General features: G+C 46.2%; 1 protein-coding gene across 3 annotated transcripts in view; it reads left to right on the top strand.

The window, feature by feature from the left end:
* Positions 1 to 16,039, top strand: part of LOC148017085 (uncharacterized) — a 97,798-nt gene that overhangs the window by 41,084 nt on the left and 40,675 nt on the right. For all 3 annotated transcript variants that reach the window (XM_087662523.1, XM_087662522.1, XM_087662521.1), the window contains exons 2-3: positions 733 to 780; positions 864 to 923. In XM_087662523.1, coding sequence (XP_087518649.1) covers positions 733 to 780; positions 864 to 923 — 108 coding nt within the window. The remainder of the gene's footprint in view (positions 1 to 732; positions 781 to 863; positions 924 to 16,039) is intronic.

Here is a 16,039-nt window from a genome sequence, read left to right as displayed (position 1 = left end):
TCGATTCATTCCTACAAAGACGACCGTGAAAAACCATGAATTGGCTGGCCTCTTTGTCGAACAACTTTATAAACTTTATGGTTTGCTCGACAAAGTAGTCAATGATCGGGATCCAAAGTTCAGTGGCCACTTCTGGCAAATGGTCTTCAAAAGTTGGAAACTTGATTATCCATGTTCATCCCAATCTATGCCTAGCTCATCATCATGTGGTTGCCAACTCCTTTTGTTGTTGCTACCAACAAGCATTCCTCAGTATATCCAACTAATGTTGTGATCACCCAAAGGCTGTTGACACCTGTGTCTGGTTTCAGCTGTTGTCACCATCACTCCAGTCCTCTAATTGACTGCTGCAGCCCCTTTCTGAGTGTTCCCAGCTGCTGCCTTGATTGTTATGACCTTGTGGACTGTTGGTTTTTATCCCAGTTGCCTTGCTGAAACTAAATCTGTGAATTGAGAGGAAGCAAGACTAGCTCCTTCATTGGTTGATCTTCAGTGTGTGGTAGTGTCTTCTAGGGAGTTTGGACAAAGCAATGGTGCCAATTATGTTCCCATCTTTAGAGTAACTGTAAAGCAGGGGCATTCATCTCCCCAACTGTGTACCTGCTAGAATGACAGTGGAAATGCTTATTTGCATTATGTGGAGGTAGGATTTCTTGGTGCCGTTAAAACCAATGGCCATGTTCTTGTGCTTTTCCTTGGACTGTGAGCTAATATGATATTTTGGTGTTTCAGGAGTCATGCATAGAAGTTCAGAAGGCAATTCAGCTTTTGAAACCACAGGTCTCTTATGCTTTTCAAAGTTCTGGAAATTTCAACTCAAAAATATCTGAAAGCTATTGAAATGGATTATTTTTTCTGAACAGGTGGTATTTCTGGAATTATGCCAAAAGCGAAGCTTTATGCTGGGCTCAGCACCTTTGCAAGTAAGGAAATTAGTATAGTAACCCACCCAAAATCCAAATCAACAAAGAAGGGCTTGCCATATGCTTTATTAAAAACTATCTTCTTCTGGACTTCTTTTTGTTATTTTATCAAGAAGCACTTTGAAACTTATGCAATCGTTTTTCCTTACAGCTCATGAGTTGATTTTAGGTGTGAGGGAATTCATTTTGTTGATTCTGTGACAAAAATGACATGATAAGGACAGTGACAATGCCTTGTTTCTTCTTTTCATATCAATAGGCATTTGATGTCTAGGTGGCAAGTAATTAGAGGGTTATATTGTTTCAAGAAAACAGACATGAAAGGATAAGAGATGGCAGATATTTTTTGTCCTCTGTTTGTGAAGGATAGATCCCCAGGGAACTGTGTTGATCATAGGGCATTTACAATCTTTGCAGGAGATAGGTAGAAAGTAGAGGTACCTCAATCTTAACAAGGCCCATTGATGATTACATGAGAGTGCACAAGGGAAGTAGTCATGAACAAAGAGGGAGAAGGGAAGAGAAAGGCAAAGTGAATGCAGAGAGAGAAGGAACAAATCTGCATTGATCAGAATGCTGAATACACGGCTGCTATCAGCGCTTGCACGTTGTTGGACTGCATCAGTGAGGGTGCCTGAATTTGGCAGAAGAGACAAGAAATGCAGTTGATGAGAGAGAAAGTGGAGTTGGTTGAATCTGGCAATGATGGGGCAGCAAAAGCAGCGGCTGCCATAAATTGGCACACTAACCAAAATTGGCTGACCTGCTGCTCACAAGTGGCAAAACGTTGAACAGTCATACGTGCTGCCATAATGTGAAAATAACAGGTCACCCAGGCTGCCACATGGCAGACCTGCCAATGCAGCCAAAACTGGGCAGGCTGTCCAAACTGTCAATGTGGACATGCTCAAGTGGGCTGGTGCAAAGGCATTTCAATCTCCACCTAATGTGCCTGAAATGAACAAGTCTGACACACCAGAATGAAGGATTGACAAAGACAGTGATAGAGCCCCCAAAGTCCTTGTCTAACTCAAGATGAAGGCTCATAGGGAGAAGATATAGATAGAAGAAGACAATGTAAAACATGTTTGCTAAAGACCCCTCTTGAATTTTGGCTGTGGGCAGAAGGTGAGAAGCAAAAAATCTGATGCAAGATTGTAATATCTGCTTGCAGATGATGTCCATTGATGAAGTCCAGCCAAGAAGCATGACCCTCTTTCTAGATGAAAACTGGCTGTTACAGGTGGCTAAAATAAACCTTAGAGGCCTTCAATGAGCCATATCGAAGGTATCTAGTCAAGGATGGATGAGCCACATCCCTGATCTGACTAGAAGACCTTAGTGAAGAGCTATTGAAGGTGTTGCAAACTGCTCCTGCCAATGTAAGACATCAAGGAATAAAGAGCATGGGATGGGCATGCTAGGGGCAAGAAAGGTGGCTTGCAGAAGAGGGAAATAAGTTGCTGTAGTAGATAAAAGCCCTGAGATAATGTGCATACTTGAGAGAGTTCCTGATGATCGTGGAAATCCCCCTTTGAAATTTATAGAAGGGCCATGAAATCCACAAATCTGTCATAGATATTGGTATCCTCCTCTGACATGGACAGGGGGGTTGAGGGAACCACTGGAGGAGATGGTGGGGCATAGGTAGGAACCTATGGGATGGATGGAGGCCTGATAGGGGAGGCAATGGAGAGATGGTGATGACCTTGCAAAATGGAAGGAGAATGGAGTTGATAAAGCCCACGCTCTTGAAGACATCCAAAATATGGCTCCTAACATAGCATCCTCAACAAAGACGACGTGATTTGTAAAGACAATTGTGTAAGGCCATGGAATGAGAGGAGATGGAACCCCAAATTGGGAACATGAGGGCCTATGCTATGGAACTCAAAGATGACAGCTGGTTAGGGAAAAATGGCGTAGTGCCAACACCTCTTATAGGCACATACAAAATATCACCTGTAAAGAAATGACTGAAAGGAGAATTCAAAGTGTATGGCAAGAACACAGTGAAAGTGGTAGAACTTATAGAGAAGAGAACTTAGAAGGAAAATGAATGAATGAATGAATCAAACTATGTTGGCATGATGCAATGGGCCTCAAACCTCTATGTCTCGGGTGGACCAGGGATGAGGCGAGCTTGAAGAGGAGTCAGAGACATTGATGACAGCTCCGAGAGTGTGTCATACTTTGCAAATCCTGAAACACAGCAAATAGTCTCTTTGACAATCAGTAGCTGAAAATGCAGATCAGTGTGGATGCACTTGTCTAAATTAGGTTGAGCAGACGATGGCAGCAGGGTGGCTTGCTGGTTGCAAAAGCATAGGTGGCAGTTTCAATCAGGCCCATTTTACTTCCTTGGACATGTGGGTGTCCAGTACAGACGCATGTGGGCTTACAGGCCAAGAGTCGAAGAGTGGTGATCAGTGCCAGCTGATGAATGATTAAGGGATCAAAGGCTGTACACACTAGGCTCATATTTAAAGCGGCTTGGGGTTGCATTTGATCTACTTCCACAAATAATTTATTTAATTTAATCAATGCAGCGTTTTGTGCTTTTGGGGCTGACTTAAAAAGATTTAATGACGGGTTTAATAAAACCCTAATTTTTGTGGCTCAACACTCAATCTCAGGCCTGAAAGGACTGTGTTGAAGAGAGAATGAGAGCCATTCTATACCCCCTTTCCAATCGCCTCAAAGGTCCCAGATCAATGCATGATTTTATGCAAGGTGTAATGCAGCCCTTGTGGGAAAGAGTTTCCTGTGCAAACAAATCTAGTTGCGATGTTTATGGCATTGCAATAGTTGTGACCATTGCAATAAATGGGTCCAATTTTCAGCTTATGCATGTATTATTTGTGCCTAGTGAAACGTTTCCCTAGGATCCAACTTGCACACGAGACACGGCACAAGCCAAACTCAACATGAGAGGGATTGGACATTAGACTCACCTCCTAGCCATAGAGCCGATTAGGCTCACCTTCGGGCCTGGGAGCTAGCAACACTTCGAGCCACGACCACATCCCAAGGTTGGCATCCCATACCACCCGCTTGCTTGAGCTTGTGTTTGAGAGAGGGAGTGTGAGGGAGTGAGTGTGTGAGGGTGAGGGACTGTGGGGTGGAGAAGCTCTCTATCTTCTCCTCTCTTTTTCTCTTCTCTTCTTTTCTCTTCTCTTGCTCACGGCTATGGAGCTTGGAGCGTGGAGCTTGAGGATGGAGCTTGCTTGAAACTTGCACTTGGATCGTGGAGCAACTGGAGTGCACGGGAGAGGAGGTAACTCGAACGGCATGGAGGTAAGCTCACTACACCCGTAGATATGGATGGCGCGTTGGCTATGTGAGAGGTAGCCATTAGTGCTCGGCTTGAAACGCTTGAAGCAATAAGCGGTCCATGGGTCTTGGTGGTTGAGCGAAAGCTCCCACATTTTGGTTTCGTTGCCGAGACCAACGGATTCAAGCCTTGAGCGCTTGCACGCTTCGAATCGATCATCGAAGTAAGGGTTTTCCCCGAACCGGTGCTTGAGATAGGTAGGAAGGGAGGGGGTTGAAGATGGTATTCGACCTCCTTGGCAAGTAGGTTTTTGCTTTTTTGAGATTTATGTTGTGAGATGGAGTAGTGTAGGTATTTACTTTGTGATTTGGATGCATTAGAGTAGGAGAAAACAAAGAAAAACAAAGAAAATAAGCATTAGGGTTTATTGTTGCAAAACAGGGAAAAATTGGGCAAAAATCGTGCAAAAAGTGGTAAAAAGCTCGCTTGTGATGCCTAAGATCGGCAAGTGAGTGATTGGGGGCATCAATACCATACGCGGGAAGGGGTATAAGAGCCAAGAGTGGCAAGAAAGGCCACATTGTGCATTGAGGGTTTCAGGAGAGCAGGAGAGAAGAGGAAAGCTTCGTGAGTGGATCCGCTTCGATCTTGTCATCCGAGAGATATTTGCCCAGCCTAGGTAATTCTACACCTTCCTCTACATGAGTAGGATGGATCTGGAGCTGCTTGACTAGGGGGAAGGCCTCCAACGCTCGGCGCGGCAGGTTTCGTGAGGTCCGGTGAAAAAACGCGCCACGCTCGGCGTGCCCAAGTGATGGCGATTCTGGGCCGAGTCCCAGAATCGGCCCTCGGACCACTCGACTCGGCCTTCAGACCACCCGACTCGGCCCTCGGTCACTCGGTCTTTGGACCATTCGGCCCACTACCACGCGAATACCCACCGCTCGGCCCGTCCGAATTGAGCACTCGGACTAACTTGGAATTCGGCCCTTGGCTCTCCTAACTCGGCCTTAGCCCACTCGACCCTCAGATGTCTAGGTTCGGACTGGCCGAGTTTGACATTCGGACCAATTACGTTCGGCCCCTTCTACTTGGCCCTCGGAGCGGGCCGAATTAGGCACTCGGCCCCTGCAATTCGGACCTGTTGGGCCAAATTTAGATTTTTTCAAATTTTAACCTGAACACAATGAAACTGACCGAGAGACCATATAGAGCCGAAACCATATCATAGATCGATCACTAGGCTGAAACTTAGAGCAAGTAGTTCAAGTTTTGGCTGTAAACGGTCTTTCAAATCACGGATGTCATTTACCACAACGGCCTTGCGGGCCGGGGGGGACTGCCCCCCCCCCCCGGACTCCCTGCCCCCTCCGCACCTCCCCTAAGTAGGTTGGAGAGAAAACGCGCGCCGTGACAGGTCCTCCAAATTAGACCCTAGTATAGTAATGGCTCTACACAAATATGGATTCTCATTGACAAAAGAGCAACCAAAAGCCCATACCCGAACTAAGAGAAACAGAGACCCTAGACCCTCAATGGGCCAATCTAGCCAGCACGGGCAAGAAGGCCACGCTGCAAAAATACATACGTGTTGCATTCGGACTGCATCTAGTCAAAGCGGAGAGCAACAACATCAAACTACAATAGCGAGAATGACTAGATACAACAGTCCTGACAATAGATGCTCCTTGAATAGCATTGCACTGACGAGCCAAGACATCAGTGGAGAATCCACATCTGGTCGTGCAGTTGGGGACTCAAGGGCATTTGTCAGAAGGCTTAAATTTACAAGCCAAGACTTGGAAGATGAAGACATAGTACCACCTGCTTATCTTAGGGTCAAACTCACCGCAAAAAGAGAGCATACTATTGATGCTCTGATTGATGAAGGAGCAGATTTTAATGTCTTGACTTATGAGGCATGAATCCTACTAGGCCAACCAGAGCTGACACCGACTAATGCAACTCTTAGCCCTTATGGGGGACCTCCACAAGCACTCATAGGGAAGTGCAATATCCTTGCAACAATTGAAACTGAGAGCTTGCCTATTCTATTTCATGTTCCTCCAAATGGTGCTAAATATGGTAAGGAAACCCTCTTGGGAAGACCCTTCAAAAGGGCAACCAAGTGTGAGGCTGACTGTGTAGCTCAGAGGATACACCTGACACTACCGGGTGTGAGGATAGTCACAACCTTTAGCAAGGGTGACCTTATCGAACCTCAAAGGAAAGGCAAGGAAGATGCTGACGTAACAGTCAAGCTTACTAACGAGAGCAAGGACTTGTTGGAAGAGTTGATACAAGCACAGGTTGAACAACGAGAACCCGTGAGTGAGGCCATGCTTGGAATAAGAAGGTCAAGAGACAATGCCAAGGATGGGCTTTGGACTTACAAATATCGTAGAAGACCCCAAAAGAAGCCCAAGCCTTACAGACGAAGGCATCAATGGAGGGTCAGCACAACGCTGGGATGGATACCCAAAGCGTTGCTACGTGCTCAAGGGTATTACGCAGGTAACCGATGGATTTGGGTACCAAAACCCCCTACTGAATCATCTCTATCAGTTGAAGGCAAGATCGCATCAAAAGCAACGAAGCACAGGAGGAAATCTAAGAGAAACTCTAGGATTCGAGGCAAGAAACCAGACATGAGTGTTCGAAAGAAAGAGCCTCAACCTAGCATGCTTAATAAGCAGATGTTAGGTGTAGCCATTGAGCGTGCACAAGAGCCATTAGTGCCCAAAGAGCCTTTGATTTCCCAAGAGGACAACAGGCATCATAGGCATAACATTGCTCATGGCAAGGCTGACCGCTCAACAAAGCCAATGGCACAATCGTCTAATAGCCTCGAGCAAATCATTCAGCCAGTGCCAAGTCTACCTAAGAGTCCTAGATCTCCTGCATCCTCTTTTTCCCAACAAACATAGGAAGCACAACAGCGGTCGTCAATGGCAGTTGCTCACTCCCAATCTCTATCTCCATCAAAGCTTCCAGATGTCCAAGAGGCAGGACATGACACCACCCTTAGCTCTCAACCCAAGGATATGCCAATGCAATCCACCGTGGCTAGCTCAACCGATACTCGATCTACGCAAGGGAATGCTCTAAGGGCAACAAAAGACACGACCACTTCCAATTGCTCGAAGGACTTGACACCGCGATCCACCAAGGGTAGCAAGTTCACTCAACTAGCTGCTAGTACTTCAAATCAGGGATCACAGCAGTCACAGCCCTTGGCTGTGACAATGTCCCCTGCAGAGCGTGTCCTTAGCAGTTTACCTGTGAAGGAAATGTCACAACCAACTGCCTTGACAACTTCAGCACTTCCAAAGTGCCTAAAGCCTAGGCTGGAGGAGTTAAACACGTGGGAATTGGCGGAAGAGCTAGACTCTTCCAAAAGGGAGATAGTCGTACCCTCACAACCTGGCGAGGCTAGTCAGCAAGCCACGGCTACGACCCATGTGGACACCCTAGAGACAGGAAATGCTAAGGCCCAACCAAGCACAACAACGGTTGACCTAGTCTAGGGTCCTGAGATGTTGAGAGATGCACCTTCACTGACCAAGAAAAAGAGGAGAAAGCAACGAAAACAACAATAGCTGCAGGTGGTTGTGGACCCCAGGAACATTGAGACAAATAGAGTTGGAGATTTAATGAATAAAGCATCGAGTCCACCCACCACTGAACCCATTGACGCCTCCCCTAATAGCGGTGAAACCTCAGACACATCCGTGTGCTCTGAAAAATCAAAGCAGTCGTTACCATCAATGGCTGCTTGCAACACTCAATCCACCGACAATAGAACTTGCATTGACTAGTCAAGAGTGGATATAACGCTGTCACAACAGGGTGACAAACCTATACATGTTACATCCAAGGAAAACCAGGATGCAATAACGAAGTCTCAGGAGAAACGTGGAAACCCCAAGAGCGTCAGACATTCTGGCGTTGACCGATCCTACTCATCTAGGCCTGAGCCCCCAGCTACGCTAAAGCCCAGGCCAACTCCTAGAACCTTGCATGAGATAGCAATCGAGGAAGCCCTTGTTGAACATAGAAGTGTCACCGAATGTTTAACTCAAGGTGTTCGCACATGTCTATGTCTTGGTAGACATGCGCGCATTCCCTAAAGAGCAGCTTGGAGAATACTTGCCGTTTCCTTATCTTGGGAAGAGCAAGAATATCTTGACGAGCACTATAACAGGCTCTTGCATGAACGCATGCTACTCATCTCGGGCGAGAAAGCCGACGAACTGCGCTTAATTGTCACATTCAATGATGCGCTCTGCCAACCAAATCTCTTAGAGATAGAGAACCTAAAGCGACTGTCAGAGGGCCGAAGTCGATTTGAACAGCGTTGGTGTGAAAACCGCGTTGCAATGGCCGAACTAGGAGCTCAGGTCATGACAGTCTCTGAGGAGCGATTGGCCAAATGGCGGTCTCAAAGAGACCCGATCTATGTGGCACCAACCTCCCTTCGAGTGTTGACTGCCATTCGGGGTAGAGACTTAGCTGAACCTAGCCAAGAGGACTCGCTGTTCGATAAGGTTCTCACTGAGGAGGAGCTACATGTTGCCAGTAGACTCGGACAAGGTTCCATGCTACTCGATGTTGCAAAATATCTATCGGTATTGAGTAAGCTGCCACAAGTACTAGATGCGTGTGCCACGCTCCAATACAATCCGGAGTTCTATAACTGGTTTTTATCCTCATAAAGCGACATGGATCCCTGGATATGTATATAAATAAACAATAACTTTTGTCACCCTGTATAGACACTATCAACACACACAAGCAATAATAGTCAAGCGCAGACAAAAGAGTTGGGGCCAACAGGCTAGGCTTGTCCGGTCCCCCTCTCAGATGACCATTTCTACCTTCGGGCAAAGGGCATGCACCCTGCATTGCCACCGTGGGAAGCCCTGACCAACATCTCTGATGATGTAAGCAGGGTGTAGTCCCTTTCTATACACCTTTCTCTTTCCGGTCCATCCTTCCGAGGATGAGCCCTGCCCAAATCCATGACCACCAGCCAATGTAACTCGGCGTGAGCCAAGATCTGCTAATGGCAGGAGGCTAAGTCAACATCATCACGGGGGCCATTCCTCTACAACAAGCACTGCATGCCTCACCCCTCCCCTTCTCCTTATATGCACTTGATAACCCACACTATAATCCCTTACAGGTGAACGGTTTTATCATGTATCAAGGCCTAATCCTTGGTTCGCATCTTATAGGTCCCCCTACAAGAAAAACATGGAGAACCTCGGGCAGCTGGCTTGTAGAGACGCTCTCCGCGGACGATGGGAACATGCGGCACATGTCCCTCCGCCGGTGCGCTACGTGCCCACCCTCAAAAGGTATGCGAAGAAACGGGGCCCTAAGAGACACCGTCCCGGACGAAGGCCGAAGAATCCCCGGGCCAAGAAAGTCGAGACTCAAAGAAATGCGCAGCATGTGGCAACACCAGTTGTACAGACCCCCAGCGTACGCTCGGGCACCAGGTGCTCATGAAAAGAAAGGGCGGCTCGGGATAGGGAAGAATTTAATGAATTGTTTAAAGGCATTTTGGAAACGGTGGTGGCCTAGGACTACACCATTCATGTCCTGGCCGACATGTTCCCTGCCCAACCTCACGGGAGTCCCGCACCAGCACCGCCCCAGTTGCCTAACCAATTGGATTCACCCCACCTAGTACAAATTGACGAAGCCCCTATGATGTACAAGTAGCTTGACAAGTTATCATGCCATAACTTTTTGTCTTTTGATGAGTAAAGGGGCAAGATTCCCTCTTGTACACACTTCCTTTACCTATCGTTAATATATGCGACCTTAACAAGCAATGGAATAGGTATCGCAATAGAAATCATAGCATTCTGAAAAAATTATGTCTTAACATGATTGCATTTGTTCGATGTACTTAACGCAAGCAAGCATATACTCTCACGAAGTGACAAGTGGATGTAGGACGACACAGGTCTTCGTGCAAACGTGTTTAACGGCCAGGCCACTGCAAGACCACCAACCGCACAAAGAACCGTAACAAAGCCACGCTGCTGAACGCGAAAAATCACCCTTGCGAGTGCCCTCATCGCACGAACCAAAGCATAGTCATGGGCTACACTCTCTTCTTGGGCCAAGCTCTATAGTGAGCGCACGATAGGTGTCAGTGTAATCGCACCAATATTGCAACAACGGCTCCCTTAACAACGAGGCTAGGGCAAAATCGTCACGGTCATATCCATTTTCTGAGCCTCCGAGGCTTGACTTGTCCCGACCCATTGAAAGGCTCATAGTCTCCGCATATTGCAATGGTTGTACTATGGCTTTAAAAAAAAAGAAAAAAAAAAGAAAAAAGAAAAAAAAGAAAAACAGCACCCACGATTACAGCACCGCACCTAGGGGCCCTCAAATTAGGTGCGTCCAGTGCCCTTGGTCGGCCGGCTCCGCCCCTAGTCCCCTAGCCCTCTAGCACCCCCCACAATAGTTCAGGGCACCTCAAGGGCAGGACATACCTAGGGAGCCTGTCTCGCCTATGGTTAGACCTGTCACCTTGACCTACTCATACAATCCCCTCTTGCACCCTGCCTCAATACCATTGCAATCAATTGTGGTAAGCCCTGCACAAATGGCCGTGAAAAGTACACCGTCCTTATCACACAGGCCCAATGTCCACCACCTAAGGATAGTACACTATCCCTGTGTTCTATCCTGCTACGTCATGCAATCACAATGTACATGATGTTGCACCCACCTTCACATGTACTTCTTTACATCCTAGACCACTTTGCTTCATCCAGACGACGTCATGAGAAACCAGCCCGTAGTCTCCTACCTACGTAATATCTAAGTATGCACGTGCACTCACATAATATCTGCACTGAAGTCTATACACAGTTTGGGTCCTCAAGTGCAGGACAATACTCCAGGCTTGCTTAGAGTTTGACCTGTCTCCCAAACTTTTTTAATCAAATTTGTTTTGTGCAGGATTCGGCGCAGTTCTAGGCAACTCACGTGGATGCAACAGGCGCAATCAGATTGGTGACAAATTTGACCTTCCATTTTTTTAGCTTATCATTGAAGAAGGGCATTGAAAGCCCAACCCGATGAATAACAAATGGGGGTAGTCACTCGAGCTCATTGAAGACGAAAGCTAGCAGTAATAATACGGCAGCTCATGTGGCATATTTCAACTTGCTATCTACTCCAATTGATAGTGGGCTTCCTCCATAGTTGTTGACCCTAAAGAACAGGACAAGTGGTGCCTTGTGCTTGAGAGAGGGAGTGTGAGAGTGTGAGGGAGTGAGTGTGTGAGGGTGAGGGACCGTGGGGTGGAGAAGCTCTCCATCTTCTCCTCTCTTCTTCTCTTCTCTTCTTTTCTCTTCTCTTGCTCGTGGCTATGGAGCTTGGAGCGTGGAGCTTGAGGATGGAGCTTGCTTGAAGCTTGCACTTGGATTGTGGAGCAACCGGAGTGCGCAGGAGAGGAGGTAACTCGAATGGCATGGAGGTAAGCTCACTACACCTGTAGATATGGATGGCGCGTTGGCTATGTGAGAGGTAGCTATTAGTGCTCGGCTTGGAACGCTTGAAGCAATAAGCAGTCCGTGGGTCTTGGCGGTTGAGCGAAAGCTCCCACAACATGGATTGGGCGCCGTCTCGTAGCAAGTACTGGGCGGAGCACAGCATCATGGATGCTTTTCGACGGTCTTTTTGGTGCCGCCTATGGGATAATTTGAGGCCGAGGAGGGTATCGTATTTCGTATAGCTGGTGGCACATGGAGGCCTAGCGGTAGGGATTTGGTTAACCGAGATGTAGAAGAATAGAGGATGTAAATGCTATACACAGCAGTTTTTGGATACTCCAAAGCACTGCCTCTGGTCGTGTGAGGAGCGCAACTAGTGTGGAGAGGAGCATGCCGCATTCTCCGCCGCATGGCACCCAGCCTTGGATATATCTCATGGGGAGCTTTCTGCTGGCAGGCAGCCAGTTAGGGCCGCCACCTTCTGTATGAGGTTGGGATGTAGGACACGATCTTCCTTATTGAGACTGGGTCGTGTGCAGTAGCTGGCTTGGAGGCTCTACCCATCTCCCAGGTATTGGAGTCCACAGTAGACCGCTCTGAGGTGTGGAAGATCATAGGGAGTCTCACTGGATGGCATATCTAGAAGGCGCGGTGTCAGGAGATTTTTGGAGAGGAGAGACTTTCTGTATAGGTGACTTTGATAGAGCTCTGGACCTCCATCATCCACTCCCTTCGCGGCCGATGGAACCAGGTGCAGGGCAAGTCTCGAGCTCGTCAGGAGCTCCGTCTTCAATTCATGCGCACTTGGGGCAGCTAGGACCTGTTTTTCGTGATGCAGCCAGGCAGCCCCAGATGGCGATACACCCCCCCTCCATGGCTTCTTGCCCCCATTCCCCCTAGACCGTCGTGAGAGGCTTGTATACTTGATTATTTGTGACTTTGCATCAGCTCCAGTTAGTCTGTTGAGCATGAGCTCTTCCTTGTATTCAAGTTTTTTTCTGAAGGAATATAATTAACCACACTTGATTTGCAAAAAAAAAGTCTAAAGAATGTATCCTCTCTTCCTCTAAATTTCTCTTTTATCCCTTTGTAGTGATATCTTGGACACCATGCCAAAAAGAGATGATATTCTCTTTTTGATGAAGAAGAGATAGGAATGGATGAAGCAATCCATCCATGGGTTTGCGACACTCTTGCATCTTGCATTCAAGAAGCCGTCCCTATTTATGGATGCAAATGTCCTTGCTGATTGTGATGCCTTTATTTCAAAGGCTTTGGCAGAAGAGTATCATGGTGCTTTCCTCCAAGAGCTCATAAACTAGGGTGATCAAAGGGGTACCGCTTTCGCTTCCACGATTTGTTGGAAGAGAGATTCATTGGTGAAGCCTCTTTTTTGGTGAGAGTTGTTTGGCTACCAATTGCGCCATCTTTAAAAAGTGGCTTTATGCATCCTTGCATAGGTTTGCAACAAAATCTCTCATCTCTTAAATTTTAGTTTACCAGTTGTTGTGGTCTTAAGAGACGTAAGACAATATGCAAGTGTTTGGCATGCTCCTTCAATAACTTACTATAAGGATGTTGTTTGGGAAAATGACTATCCACTTTTCAACATACAGATGAAATACATTATTCATCATCAGTTGGAAAATTGTGCGAGCATTGGTCAATCCAAAAGGTAGGACAAAAAATTGATAGTGTCTACTGGTGTTCAAAATGTTGTTTTTAGGACATCCTCTGAAGCTATATATATCTGATGGTATTCGGACCTTAGATCAATTTTGGTGAAATAGCACACACCACAAAGCCAATTTATAAGATTGTTCATCCTCGGCAACATATATTTATTCTTGATGGTTACCTTATTGAGACCCTTGTAATCAACACAAATGTGCATCGTGCCATCCTTTTTGGCGAGAAGGACATGTGCTCTCCATGGGCAGCTTGCCTCCCACGTAACTCCACCAGAAGGAAAAACTATCCCCTTAAGCTACATGTGAAATATCAATGCCCCCTCTTTGTCGATTGCCCGAGTGGGATAGTTTCCCGCATGCCTGCCATGTCCCTTCATGTTGTAGTTGACGCCTGCCACATCTTTGTAGGGTTGCAGTTGGGGCTTGCCAAGAGTTGCAGAATCTATGATAGTTAGCTCATGCCCCCACCTACAATCGGCGTCTCCCAAGAGTTGCAGACTTTGCGACAGTCAATTTGTGCCCCAACCTCTCTCTCTCTCTTCCACATTCCAACAATGCGTCAATTGAAGATGATTTCCCATTTCCGTCTAATAGTGCGCCACTAGAAAACGAGTGCCATTTCTTTGTTTGATTTGCGTCTCTCTCCAGGATTGACAAATGATTTTTTTTGTTTAATCACAATCTTTCTCTCTCCGCGATGTCCACATTGACTATAATATCCCACCAAACATTTAATCTTAATGTTAGTGCAAAATTCAAGGATTAGAGTAAATGTTAAATTAATGCTAATATTTAACGTCACACTAACATTAAGATTAATAAGTACATTTATATTAAATGCTAATATGTTAACATTAAATGTTAAATTGACATAAAATATAGTCAATTAAAACTCTATTGCCTATCCGGGCTATAAGATTTTTGCATCAGGCGATGGTTTGCCATAGCCTTGGAGTGGTAGCTCCCCAGACTCCGATCATCAAAACCGTTGAAAAGTTCTTGTGCATTAAGATTAATAAGCACATTTATATTAAATGCTAATCCGTTAACATTAAATGTGAAATTGACAGAAATTACAATCAATTAAAACTCTATTGCCTATCCAGGCTATAAGATATTTGCTTCTAGCAACAGTGTGCCATAGCCTTAGAGTGGTAGCTCCCTAGACTCCAATCCTCAAAACCGGTTGAAAAATTCTTGTGCACAAGCATCGCTTCAACATAAAATCCAAGGATGGGTATGAAACAAAAGACATATCTTGCTCTCATACCACCATTTGCAACACGTGCCCTTGTGTATGCCTCTCCCACTAGTAGTGTCCCATACCCTCCTTAATGAGATAAAAGTGTACGTGTTAGGCATGAACCATCATGGTTTTGTGAGTAAAAGTGGTTTTGTGCACGTTATCAAATCTTGTGTCCAGTTGTAGGTCGATGCCTTGATACCAATGAAACGTCCCCCTAGGATCCAATTTGCACACAAGACATGACACAAGCCAAACTCAACATGAAAAGGATTGGACATCAGACTTGCCTCCTAGCCGTAGAGCCAAATAGGATCACTCTCGAGCCTGGGAGCTAGCAACACTCAAGGCCACAGCCACATCCCAAGGGTTGGTGTCCTATACCACCATCCCACACCATCTTGATGTATGGATGCGCCGGCCAATGGGTCAAGAGTCCAAGAGTGGTGATCACACAATGAATATGCACAATAGGGCCTTGAGTTCTATAAATAGGACTTGGTTGCCCCAACCTTGAAGTGTCCTTAGTGCATTCGCACTAAGTCACTTTGTAATAGCAACCAATGCTACTAGGGCCCATCCAGATGTCCAAGGATATAACACTTGGGATTACTAAAAAATGTTCTTTCAGTTTCGGCTTTTGATAAGCAAGGCTTTCAAGTTATCTTTCAAGTTGTGCCCGCCCGATGATGAATTAAGGCTCAATGTCAATGAAGAATGCCAAATTCTCAAAAAGCCCCAAATTTGGCGGTAAAATTGGAGTGAAATTGAGTCAACTGATGAAAAGCCCTAAATTTGATAAAGACTGATGGCTAGTCTCTTCAATTTGATGAATAATTTGGTGAAATTGATGAAGAATCCCCAAAGTTTGTTGAAAATTGGATCGAATTGGGCGAGTGTGGTGAAAAACCCTCAAATTTGGATAGTTCATGCTTAGATAGGGCAGTATGTAAGAACAGGGGATTGCTGGGATAGGAGAAATGATTGAATAATAATAATAATGTTTTTAAAAATGATTTTCAGTGTCATGTTTGAGGTGGCATGATGCTGTGTTGATGTGGCAGCCTGTCAGTGATGCTTGTGGAGGCAACGGGAGAAGTGTGTTTGTTGATCACCAATGTGACGGACAGGTGGGCCGGTGGTACTTTAGAAGCTTGTGTAGGTTGCTGCGTGAAGGAGTTTGTACGTGTGACAAGGGTGGCAGACAGGCGGTGCAGTAGTCGGCAGGTTCAAGTGGTGGCATGGTAGTTTTTGTGCTCAGGTCAGTTGGTGTTAATTGGATACCACCGAGGGTGGCAATTGGTCGGGGGCAGAGCAACATGCTATCCAGCATGGCTTCACGCAGTGTGAGGGTGGCAGTAGTAGACTAATTGAGAAGTAGTCAA

The sequence above is a fragment of the Lygodium microphyllum genome, chromosome 22 (genome assembly GCF_053477565.2).
Source record: "Lygodium microphyllum isolate KBCC chromosome 22, Lygodium_microphyllum_v1.1.10, whole genome shotgun sequence".
In the NCBI taxonomy this organism is placed as follows: Eukaryota; Viridiplantae; Streptophyta; class Polypodiopsida; order Schizaeales; family Lygodiaceae; genus Lygodium; species Lygodium microphyllum.
The sequence above is the reverse complement of the archived record's forward strand: the minus strand, read 5'-3'. Positions and strand labels throughout refer to the sequence as shown.